General features: G+C 38.5%; 1 protein-coding gene across 4 annotated transcripts in view; it reads left to right on the top strand.

Annotated features, from left to right (window-relative positions):
- Positions 1-13,458, top strand: part of DOCK1 (dedicator of cytokinesis 1) — a 555,371-nt gene that overhangs the window by 436,417 nt on the left and 105,496 nt on the right. For all 4 annotated transcript variants that reach the window (XM_059730036.1, XM_006259204.4, XM_014611383.3 and 1 more), the window contains one exon: positions 2,293-2,412. In XM_059730036.1, the coding sequence (XP_059586019.1) occupies positions 2,293-2,412 (120 nt within the window). The remainder of the gene's footprint in view (positions 1-2,292; positions 2,413-13,458) is intronic.

Raw genomic sequence — 13,458 nt, 5'->3', positions numbered from 1 at the left:
ACCCGCATAAAGATGCTTTCAAACATGTGCACTCTGTTCTACTTTAAAATTGATTGGTGAAAAAAACATGTCAATGAGATTCAGCTGGCACATAAAAGCACTTTAGTAATAGCTTTATCCTTTATTAAAAGCTGGGGTTTTTGTACATTAATGCTTTGGTAATGCAATTTACCACACAGGGACATAACTTAAGAATATAAAGATTTGGGGAGATGACTTTGACACCTGCAGTTGCAAAGAATTTTCTGGCGGCCTTCAGTTACAAATTTGAATGAATAACTAACCAATTTTATGAACACAGGCATCTCTGTTATTCCCAACAGGGAAATTAAATGGGTTTGACAGTCTGCATAATACTTTCTTAGTGGAATTAAGTGATGTCTGTATTGTCATAACTTGCTACCTCAATATTCCACAAGCAAACCTGATAAACTATATAAAATCTTCCCAGTGTTTTTGGGGAAAATGATGGAGCTGAGTATGCAATATAATATTACTCTGTTTTACCCATTAGGACTAGAAGTTTTATATCAGTATATTGTATACAGTATAACCTTAAATTAGAGTTGAATCAAGCATGATTTTTATTCTTCCTAATAAAATGATTTCAGATTAAATGTATATTTAACTTAGTCCTATTATTTTATATGAAATATCCAAAATCAGTTTTATTCTGCAAAACAATACAAGATGGTAAAATATAAGATGGCAATAAATACAAGATAGCTATTACTGTAGTTTTTCAATATGTCATATCTGTTGCGATTTTCATACATGAAAGTCTATGAGGCCCCCTTCACTTCCATTTTGAAAATGCTGTAAGTTTCAAATAGGTGATAATAATAGTACAAGGTGCTTAAGAAGGATCAGGAAACCTTGTGCCTTCCTTCCCTTCTATGCAGTATGTAACTTTAAACTTCAGTGCCTCTGATTTTTGAAAACTAGACCATGAGGATGGATTTTCAATGACACTTAGCATTGGCACACATTTTCATCACACTGATTTTAATGGGATTAGATTTAGGTCAGCAAAGAGAGCTCTTGAAACTCCCACATATAAATCTGTAAGAACGCTGTCACTGCAGAGGGAGAGCTTCTGTCCTGTTCCCAAAATTACTTCAAGTTAAATACACACACAGCATAGTTTCTCTTTCAGAGACTGTCAGGTGACCTAATGGTCCCCTCTGGCCCAGAACTAGAAGAATGAATCTATGAAATGTTGTCCTTGTAGGGATTCCTTTCCATCCCATATTAGTACCTTTTAGTACTCTGTATAAGAAAACAGATAATGTTATATTCAATATGAGCTATTCTTTTAAATTTATTCTAATGTACTCCATATTGCATGTTATCCTTCCTCTTCTAGTTGGGTACTGTAGATGGAATACCTTCAAATATGTTTGATATATAATGATATAAATATCTTGAAGTATCCCATGGTCTTTTGCAATAAGTATTTATTAATATGATATATAAATATATATCATATTTTAAAGCAATTGCAAAAAGATGTTCCAGGTTGGATGTTGTTTTAGGATTATCTGCCTATCCTAGATAGTTATTATATATGTTTTGCTGTATGCTAAATATAATACCAAGGCAATAAGTGTGAGAGAGCCTGGCTGTAAGCAAGCACACAAATATATGTCAGCTGTTCACTGAACCAGCCAGTGAAATTAAAATTCTTTCAACCTCAAAGAAGGGTATAAAGTGAAAATCTTTCAAAAATTAGAAAAACGAGATCACCTTATTAAAGAGCTTTTTTGTTATTTAGCTGCTACATATTCCTTTTCCTCTAAACATCGTCAAAGAATTTTAGCTCTTTACCTTCTGTGTGAAGTGTTCTATCCACTTGTGTCAACATAACTTGGTGCTTCGAGCTTTTTCTAACTTAAAGGTTATTAATTCTGTTTTTTATCTAGCTAACTATGTTGATCAACAGTATAAGGTCCCTCTAATCTGTTCTATCAAAGAGGAAAGGAAACCCTGTCAAAGAGTTTCCCTTTAACTGATTGTAAAAAAATGTAAACAGTCTTCTGGTTACTGTAGTTCATGTGAGTATTCCCCAGTTCCCTCCTGACCTGGAGGTATCTGGGCCATAAATCCAGTGCCAATAGGAACTGAATTACAGTTTCATAACTGCAGTAAAATCTTTTAGATATTATGTCAGCCTTGATGTCACGTTGTCGAAGTATAAACCAAGAATGCATGTTTGAATTAGTCTTACCTCATTGATTTGTTACGTTGCCTTTTATTGCCTTCATTTTTATTCTTTCTTCATATATGGTGTAGTGGTCAGAAGAGGCATGTGCAGCACATCTTACTCAGCGGGATGGATACCAGGCAACTACTCAAGGACAACTAAAAGATCAGCTGTATCAAGAAATTATCCATTACTTTGACAAGGGCAAGGTAAAGAGGCAAAAAAAATGTGTTGCATCGCTTTTCTCCCACGTACACACACTTTCTGTCTAACTAGATGCCAAATAGTAAACATAGCTTACATGAAGTGACCTTCAAGCAGTCTTAAACTTGTTATGAATTGTAGTTTGGAATGCTTTATGTAAACAGGCTGCCAGCTAGCACTTAAAGATAATGGGGAGGTGGGAAGAAGGGAAGAAGGAAGGGAGGGAAGAAGGAATAATACATTTATAAATGGTGTTTTAAGAGTAAACAAGGGGAAATATTTCTGAACATGCTGCTAAGTGGGAAAAAGTGGGTCACCTCATTGTGAGGGAACTCTTAGCAATTGCAACTAATGCAAACCAAATTAATTATCTAGGAGAATGGATACTCAAGGTATCCTTCAGAAAGTGCCAGCTATGAGTTTTCATTTGTTTTTTAAGTACAGAAAAATAACAGAGCAATTATTCTGTTGCAAAGGACTTAGACCACAGAATGACCACAATGTTATTCAGTGTTATTAACAATATGAATTCTTATTTAAAATCTCTGGGTTTATCTTGTGAATCATGTTTGTACACCTAACAGTACTAGCGTTCTGTAACACTCTTGCAAGGATCTCAAATACTCCACGGTACTGCAGGGCCCTGGTTGAGAATTACTGGCCTACCTGGTTGATATTTTAAAGATGTTTCAAAGAGGGGGGGGGGGGGTCAACGGGATATTACTTCGGTATTTTTCCCCCTAAACGAATATGGATTTGACATTGGCTGGGTTATGTGTGCGTCTCATTTTGTCTACCTATGGATGCTTTCATAAGTTAAAGGGGAGAGTTGGAGGCAAAGTAGTGGTTGGAACATTTAGATATAAAATGAGATGCCAGGCATCAAAATTTTCAAGATACATATCTGTTTTCCCAAAGGCACTTGTCACCATTCGCTTAATAAAATACTTTAACAAATAATTGTCATATTTTTGAAGAACTGAATTATCCAGTCAAAAGAGCGTTATCCAGTCCTGTTTTCAAGAGATTCAGATTAGTAGTTTTGTAGAAATGTCATAATCTGCTAGTTTCTGAAAAACTCAAATACTAGTCAACTTTATTTTAATGTTACCTTTTATAAATAGTTAATAGAGACTTCCTTAAAAAGTAATATTCTATATTGTTATAGAATAAAACAGATTACTAGAATGATTATAACCCTGCTGTCAAAAATGTATAGCACCTATAGATGTTTTTATAACTATCTATAACAAATACTATTCACATGTGTAACATGCTTATAACAGCTATGAAATTTTTATTAATCTTTGGCAAACAATAATTAAACTGTGAATTTTGAATGACTCTAAAAGTCACACGATACTGAAAGTAGTTTTTCTCTATAGCGTAGTCAGGATTTTGGTTTTCTGTTGGAGTGGCAGGTCAGGAGGCCTTTTTAATATGATATAGTATCATTCTTACTTCTAAATAATTACCCCTTCCCCCTACCCTTTTCTTCTTTTTCAAATGTACACATTTTCTACTGTCTAAACGCTCTCAATTTCCACTGAAGTCAGTGGAAAGTGCACTTTTGAAAAATCATGTCACTGAATTTTAACCTTAAATTAAAACCTACAACCTACCTTCTTTCTTCCCAGTTCTACGCAGAAACAGCATTACTACCAAACTACATTAAAGGCATACTTGCCCATTTCTGCTACCGTGGACATTAATGAGCTGTTTATCAACAGCAGGCAGAATACCTGCTGTTTACAATTGTTCATCCTGTGCAACATTACACCACCAGTCATCCAGAGCATAAGTGCATACTGTTAGAATGAATAACAACTCTTAATTTAAGCATATTGTATTTTATGTTGTAGTTCATAAATAAGAAATAGCTTTGTTAAAACCTGCTGGATAACTTAGTCACCTCTATCTTGTCTCAGTAATTGAACAAATTGTATGTTTGTCTTCAACTTATTCCTGGATTCAGACATGAGAAAGGATGCTTGTGTTGATGCTTTACCTCCCGCATAATACAATCCATAGGACATCTCTGAAATAGTTTCTTAGCAGACAGACAGCATTAGTTTTATAGCATTATCTGTTGTTTCCATATTTGTATATTCTGACTTCCATTTCACCAGAACTCATGAAATATGTTTTTATTCCCAAAATACTGAGCATAATCATTTCTTATGTAAATTCAGACAGTTCAAAGTTCTCTTGGGCCATATACATGGACCTTCACTTTTTCCTGGTAGAGTCACTTTTCTCTAAAGAGAAACCATGAGTGTACTGATGTTCAGGATTTTTCTCCCAGAGCAAAAAATGACCACTACAGAAGAAAACAAAATTGGTGCAGTCACACAGCCCTAGTTGATGCCCATTTGAATGGCAAAGGACTCCATAGTGGAACCACTGCATTGGATGGAAGCAGTCATCTGGTCATAAAGGAGTCTTAGGATGGTAATAAATTTCCCAGGGCCCCCAAACTTCAATAAGATCTTCCGTAGAGCCTCATAGTCAATAGAGTCGAAGGCTTTGGTCAAACCAAAAAAGGCTATATACAGTTCCTGGTTTTGTTCTCAGCATTTTTCCTGGATCTGCTGGGCTGCAAAAATCATGTCCATGGTGCCTCCCGATGGTCTGAAGCCACACTGAGACTTGTGAAGGATTTCCTCGACAAGCGGGAGCAGTCAGTTCAGCAGAACTCAAGCAAGGATCTTCCCAGCAATGGAGAGGAGGGGATGATACCTCAATAGTTTCCATAGTCAGATTTATTTCCCTTTTTAAAAATGGTGACAATATTGGCATTTCTTAGGTCACCAGGAATTTCCTCAGTGTTCCAGATTTTAAGAAACAGTGTGTGGAGCTTGTTGGTCTTATTTTCCCCACCATCTTTAAAGACCTCAACTGGTATGTCACCAGGGGGCAGATGCTTTGCTGGTGGACTTCTTCAGAGGTTGGCCGACTGTCAAGGGCTTCCCTTACTGGATGCTGCAGGATGGATTCAATAGTGCTCCTTTCCGCAGTTTTTGATGGGCTCGTTATCTTTCAGGAGAGTACTGCCATCTTCAGATCTAAGCGGAGTGAGTCCGCAAGAGTTTGGTCCATTCACAGCCTTGATTGCAATGAAGAAGCTCCACATGTTGTGATGTCAACAGATTGTTGGATTTTTTTCACCTTCTCTTCCCACAATTTGTTTTTGATTTCTCAAATGTTCCTCTGGGTTTCAGCTTTAAGCCGTTGAAAAGTTCTCTGCTTCTGATTTGGGCATAGGATGGTTTTGCCAGTCACAGAAAGCTTTTCTCTTCTGATCAAACCAGTCATAATGGACATGACTGATGTCACTAAATGATGATCAGTCCAACCATCATGGGCTCCTTTCATGACACGTGTGATATGGATGTCTTTTAGATCACGCGCTTTTACAATGACATAGTCAAGGAGGTACCATTGTTTCAAATGGGGGTGTTGCCATATTGTTTTGTACCTGTCACGTTGTCTGAAGACAGTGTTAGTACTGACAAGGTCATGCTCTGCACATTTACTGAGTAAAAGGATGCCATTGGAATTGGCCTTGCCCAGTCCTTCCTTCCCAATGGTGCCCCTCCACATGTTAAAGTCCCAGCCAACTCTCACATTGAAGTCTCCAAGGAGGATGATCTTGTCCTCTTTCAGGATGACGGTCAGGATTTCATCAAGGTCAGCATAAAACTTTTCTTTCTGTTCTTCCTTGGCATCGAGTGTTAGGACATATGCACTGATGATGGTATCAAACAAATTGATGGTTACTTGGAGGTGGAGAGTCATAAAGGGCTCATTAATGCCAACTGGGAATTCAGTCATTCAGCTGACAATCTGGTTCTTAATAGTGAAGCCAATGCTGTGTATTCACCTGTCATATGCAGGTTTCCCTTTCCAGAAGAACATATAGCCTCCCCCTCCTCCCTCAGTTGGCTTTTATCTGCACATCTGGTCTTGCTGAGAGCCACAATATTGATGTTGTATCACAAGAGTTCTTGGGTGACAATAGCTGCTCTGCATTTAGGCCTGTCACTGTTTGGGTTACCTAGCAAGGTTCATACATTTCATGGTGCAAAAGACATTTTTGTGTTTTGACCACAATGAGAGTGGTTCCCTAGAGGTGGCTATCTAGTTGGGTAAGGTAAAATAGGATGTCCTATGTTTGGGGCACCTTTTCTAGCCCCTTCCCTGTGTGGGGTGAGCAGAGGAGATTGCAAAAAGGACTGCTCAGGCACAATCATAGCTGCCAATTAACCCTCCTGTGCAATATCAAGGGTGAAGTTCCCATCACATGACCACCAACTGCATGTGGATCTGTGATTAGGGACTCCTGGTGATCACTTTCTGTCCTGTCACCATTTTTCCTTTGCTGCTGAACTTTCTAGATGGGTATTGGTATTGGTTATTGTAGTAGATGTTGCACCGGTGGGAGAAGCTTGAGCGTGACTTCTTTTACATGAGGAGGCCATTGCACATTGGCAACCACACAGATCTTGGTGGAGGAGAAACCTCTGTCCAGTGACAAGTGGATCTGAGACAACTGGGTTTACTTCACTGCAGCCTTCATCCACCTTTGCAGCCTTTGAGAAGTATGCCTGCTGCATTTGCCTGCTCCGCCATTGAGGTCTTTGTGTTGAACTGCTCTTGGTCTGATATCTCACCTTTGACCTTACTGCCACAGGTGACCCTCCCAGGAGTACAAGACTCCCAGTGGTGTTGCTGTTAGGGTCATCAGTACATACAAGCCTCTCTAGCCTGATAAGAAAGAGAAAGCAGGGGCTTCCTGAAGGAAGACTGAGAAGTACAATATTGCAGAAGCACTCACAGCATGGCCTGTCAGATTCCAACAAATCTGCAAATTCTGCTAAATACCTTGTCACAAGGACATGAAAAAGAAAGGACTGTTTAGAAGTCATCATAAAGAAGATCCAGAGGGAGGCATCAGAGTGACAGTCAGCAGTTCAGTAGTGCTAAACTGGCTAAATATATTTTGGGCAACACATTAAATCCCTGTTCATGGCTTAGAGCTGTGTAGTGTTCAAGGTCACCATTAATGTAAGTTAAAATTATGCACTGTTTCAACTTGCCATTTGCATGGCAGTGAATAGACCAGACTGCCATGTACTATCTTCAAATAGCAAGTACTAAATATTTTTTTACAAAAATATAATCTCAATCAAAGCTGTGCAAGATTGGTTGCCGCCAGAGCTATGAGTTTTTCCAATGACAGAATGGGACTACGGACAGAAATCTGGGGCACAGCAAAGAAAGGAGAGAGAGGGTAGGGTAGAGAGGAGAATTGGGACATTAGCATCACTAGAGCTACGGAAGAGAAATCCATGGAAAAAGATGGGGTCATCATCCCTCTTACAGTTTCAAGTAGACTGGCTTCAGACAGGAGCCACCTGCTAATATTCAGATAGAACAGCGTTTCTCAACCCCTGGGTCATGACCCAAAAGTGGGTCACAAGAGTGTATGAAGGAGTTGCAAATAAACTTTAAAAATAGATTCTCCTTTAAAGGAGAAAAACATGGAAAACTGCAGGTTTCCCCTTTCAGGCTGGCAGAATTCCAGCCTGCAAGGGGCTGCTTGGGGCTGGGGGTAGCAAGAAGAGGGCCCTTCCAGATTTGTGCACCCATAGTGGGCATGGGGCTACAGACTGGCATGGCAGCAGCAGGGGCAGCCAGGCCATAGCACAGGGTACAGCCATGGCCTGGTGCATAAGCAGCTGAAGGCAGGAGGTCCGGGCATCGTGGCCCCCTTCCTCCTCTCCTGCCCCCCCCCGGTCTGTTACTCCTTGCACTGCTGGTGGTATGGCTGGCATGGGGGTCCTAGTGGCAGTGGCAACAGCTATGAGTCTCACAGCCCCACTTCACTCCTGTGCCAGGTCCCTCCCACTGCGCTGTGGAGACGACTCCTGCCTATTCTGGTCCAACCAGGCTGCAACCCTGTGCCTGCTGTGGGCACGCACATCTGGGAAGTTGCGTGCCCCCCCCCCCCCCAAATACACTGTGTCCTGGGGACAGGGGGGCAGTAGGTTGGGAGTGAGGGACACCATCAGGGTTGGGGGGCTGTTTGTATTTAAACTATTTACTGGGTCTGGACTGGTCATTGACGTTTATGAGTCCTGGTACAAAAGAGAGAACCACTGATACAGAATGAGTCAGGTGGCATTCGAAATTTTCCACCCACATCTTTCATCAATCTCTCTTAGACTTGTTAAACAGAATACTAAGACTTAACAAATATCACCTGTTGTTTTCTATATTTAAGTTTTCATAGTAATTTCTTGTACTTTCTGAAAACTTGGGAAAGCCCTAAACACTGCATCTAAGATTTAGCAGTGTTTTGCAATAATATTCCAATTCTGGAACATGACATTTTTACTTATCATTATCTCAGCCAAACATTAAATAATATAACTAGTACTCCATTTCTACTCCTAAGGAACCTTTCTCAAGCACGTGTGATCAGACCTCAGTTCTTTTCAGGCTGTGGCTGTGTTTAATGTGAACTTTAAAATTAAATTAAATTACAGTCCGCTCTATAAAAAGACTTTCCTTTCAAAGTTTTCAAATTTTCAAAGGCTTTCCCATAAAAGGGTACAGTCAGTCCTGTATATCCCACACAAATGAATTTAGGTAGGCACTTTTTTAATGATTCTTACTGCAGAAGGGGAACATTTATTTACACTATCACAAACCTTTCTAATGTGTACACTATCCAAATAAATTGTTTCTTGCATCAAGGAGTTGAACATCAAAAAAATGTTATGTATTGGTTCCCTTTCCCATTACTGCATACTTCTGTGGAAGACTTGCCATGTCCTAAGCAAAGCTGGGAAAAGTTCCAGTGCAGGAAATCTGTGAGGCAGCAGATTGGGAGCTATTGACGTTCAAGAATATAGATTTCATTTATCAGAATCCTTTGCCACAGCCAGACTGCCCTCACCAAAATAAATTTGCTGAAGTAAACTCCAGGGAATTTTTTTTAGAGTTTGCACAGGATTTTAGAAATACAATTTCTATTTGCTTGATTGGGAAATAGATACCTAAAACCCTTGTGATGTTCAAAAAAAATAGTTATTTCTAATTTTATGCTTCTGTCTCTCCCCATTGCCACCATGAGACTACCAATCCAAGCTGGGGGAGGAAAGAAGGGAAAAGGCATAGAGCAGCTAAATGATTAATTGGCTGTTGGCCATTGTAGATGAGTACACTTGGCAGCTCACAGATTGAGTCTAATAGTAGATGCTCCTCCCCATATGATAGATTCCTCACAAGGTTATAGTGGAACATGGTATATAGGAAATTTTGTAGAAAGACACCAGTGTCTAAAAGCAAGGCCTTTCCTTTCAATCAGATTACTTGAAGACTGGTGTAGGCAAAACTGTAGGCAGGGAGTTTAAAGAATCTCATCCCACATGTGCACAGGTTTGTCAAGAACAAAATTATATTTTTAGTATGATAGTTAAATGATTGTCATCTCTGTAATATATACTTAATAGTGTTCTATGAAGAAATGCAATGTAAGGAAATATGATTCATATAGCTAGTACACTAATATTTTAAGGATGCTATTAAAGTAATTTCAGTATTTCAAATTAGAAAATGAGATTTTTTTTCTGAAAGGTTTCCCCCCCCCCCCCAGTCACGTACAATTATAGATAAGGGAATGATGGTTACAACAGAGGAAAGCCAAAGTTGTTTGACTGCAGATATAAAACAGTCTCTCTTACAATCTTTATTACAGATAAATTACACATATCATATTGAATTTGGAGATTCATTTTTATGCTTTCTGTGCCATTACAATGCTTTATGGTTAATAAAGTTTATTATTTATATTACAGTTAGCATTAGAAGGTCCCAAACAGAACCAGGGACCTTTGTGCCAGTCACTGTACAATCATATGGTCAGATACCATCCTGGCTCTGAAATGTTTACCAAGCCTTGACAAAGGACAGGAAGAGAAGTAAAGAGTGTTTGTAGTGCTCCCACAGTGCCTCTGAGTCATGGTCAAGAAGCACAGGTCTGTCCACCCACTTCTACTCTGCACAACCTACCCTGGCTTGATAGCAGTGGCTGAAAGCCCCCCTACAAGTGGTTTCACTACTTAATTTCTAGGTTTTGCATATGCAGAACAATCGTGGAAGGAGCATAGCCAAACCCAAAGGGGTAAAGGGATATCACATAACCAAAATTACACATTTGAATAGATCCTAAGATCCCTAACTTCCAACATGGACCTTGTCCGCCAGACACACTGTCTTACATTTATTTGAAATAACACATGAACTATTAATACTTCCACTAATTGATATTTCCATGTGTTGGTCTGATGCTGTGATACCAGTGGACTTGTTTATATGCACATTTATATGTATGCAGTCTCTCTGGCAGTTCATTTCTGAACTTGATGGGCTTCTGGCCATTACAGCAATAAAAGTAGTAATCACAAAAAATTAGTGTAAAGAATACCATCAGGAGAAACCTAGCTATCAGTGAGATTTTGCACCTGGGGGATAAACTAAAATAGACCTTACAATTTTACTTTAGTCTTCCTGCATTGCATGAGAAATGTATTTGCTTGTTTCTTTCGATGTTCTCCATTTGTTCCTATAATGCTTCTCTTTGGTCATAAAGCACCATCTAAGATCTCTCAATAGTTGTTGTATAAATACTTTGTAGAAAGCCTGATTATATAAATGTGCCTATTTCCTTGACCAAAAAGGTATCAGACTTGAGTCCTGATGAACCATTACAAAGAGAGTGAGTGAGCACAAGTTCTATAGGCGTTACTTTCTGCTGAGAATGACTTGTCTCCAGTCTGGCAGAAGTTTACCCCAGAACAGTTTATACCAACTGAACATTTGGAGCAATTATTTTGTTTAAGTGATACAGTACATTTATATGAAACCATTTATATTGAACCAGTATTTTCAATTACAGAGGATACTTGGAATTGTGTTGATAGAATTGATGTACTGATGCAGAGTTCAATGAAAGGACCAAAGGTATTGACTAGTGTTAGTTTCAAAGTAATTTTTTTTCACAAAATAAGAGCATAGAGACATCACGATTTTGAAGAGTGAATAGTTAAATCTAGAGCATCCAAATAGAAATCCAGTGTTGTGGAAATTAAGATAAGAATACTTTTTTTTTTAAATGGAAATATGCTTAAGTTAACTGACGACTAAAGTTGAAAAGAAGCATTCACAATGAAGAAAGGTTAAATGGTTTTAAAAAAATTCTACACTTGATGATTTACCAAACTACAAATATTAGGTTTACAGATTTACAGGTTTATAAATTTACAGGATAGTGCTGCTCTGAGCCAGGAATAAGTTAGTTTAAAATATCAAAAGTATAAGTATAGATTAGATTTTTTTCCTAACCATTTCCTGGTTATTAAAGTTATGTTATATTTTATTTAAAGTTAAGACATATTTTTCATTCATTATTCTATAATAAATGTTACATACATATACATATATGCATTCTAGGGAAGTGACTTATTTTGTAAATGCAAGATTTTATTTTCTTAGACTCATATATATGAAATATGCAGCTCACTACACACACACACACACACACACACACACACACACACACACACACACATATATATATATATATATACAGGAAATATGCAGCTCACTATATATATAATTTATCTAAGAAAACCAAGTCTTGCATTTACAAAAAAAGGTCACTTTCCTAGCACAGCAATCACCATGCAATTTTTATCAAGCAAGGATTCCTCATTATGATAATAGTAATTAGCAATTCCACTGCACACATTATCTTCAAAGCGCTTTTCACAAGCATTAGCTAACTCATATTCGTTCCATTCCTCTTTAAGTGAGGTGAATAGTATTATGAACCCAATTTTACAGAGGGGGCCTGAGGTAAAATTCATAAATGAGTTGCCTAGAGCTACAAGGTCTATTTTTGGCTTCCGTAGTCCCAGAGTGTGCAGCTGGACAGTAGAACTTAAACCCAGTCTCTGCTGTGACACAGATGTGGTTGCCTTCTTCCCTGATATACAGAGAGCCAGTCTTTGAAATTCTAGATCTCTTGTTCCTTCTACTTCAAGGACAATTAAAAGAAAAATGTGGCAAAATGCCTTGCCTCCTGATGTAGAAAAAAACTGACTTTCAAAGATTGTCTTTATTACGGCTTCTTCTGCATCTAGTAGCTTTTTGATCTACAAATCCATATTCCCTATGTCCTTTCCTCATCCTGTTAGGCTATGATCTCTTTGCCCTGCAAATAGCAGAGGCTTCCTTTTGGTGCTCTAGATTTCTTCTGTCCTTTCTACCCATCAGACAACAACTTTTTTTCTTCAGCTTCAGGTTCCCTCTTTGCTACCTTTCCTGCAGCCACTAGTCTGACTGGCTGTTCTTCAAGGCTGTGAGCTGTTTGACTCAATTTCAAGAAGCTTCTAACATGTACAGGTTTCTAGAGGCTGGCCAGTGAGAAGGGACCAGGCAAGGACTTGGTTTTTTGGTGCCATTAAGATGAAATTGGGCCTCCAATTTGGGACTACACAGGGCCTACATTTGGGACTACACATTGGGACTACAAAATAAGACTTCCTAGCCCCCAGTAAATAAGAAAGTACAGAACAGGATAGAAGGGAGGATTTTTTTCTTGATATCAGAGAAAAGCGTGCATGGGGTAAGAAATAGTTTGTCTTTTGCTTTTGGGGTGGGAGTTTGAGGTGGGGTGGGGGCATTGGGGGTTCCAAAAGGTGAGAGAGAAGGAATTTAATTTCTGCAGGAAAAGGAACAGATTTAGATGCGTGAATGGATGCAGACATTACCAGGATCTTTCAAACTGTATTGTCCCATTGAATTGCATGACCTACCTGAGCTCACTAAACCATTTCTAGCTCTGTCTACTGCTTAAACCAATTGACTGCATTTGGTAACTCACTGTTTTATCACAAGTATTATATCAAAAAATAAATATGTTTAATTTTACCTAAAATTGTATACAACTTTAATGGTAACTAAATAGATTTTATAGAGGT

The sequence above is a fragment of the Alligator mississippiensis genome, chromosome 6, assembly GCF_030867095.1.
Source record: "Alligator mississippiensis isolate rAllMis1 chromosome 6, rAllMis1, whole genome shotgun sequence".
NCBI classification, from domain to species: Eukaryota; Metazoa; Chordata; order Crocodylia; family Alligatoridae; genus Alligator; species Alligator mississippiensis.
This window is presented reverse-complemented; position numbering and strand designations above follow the sequence as displayed.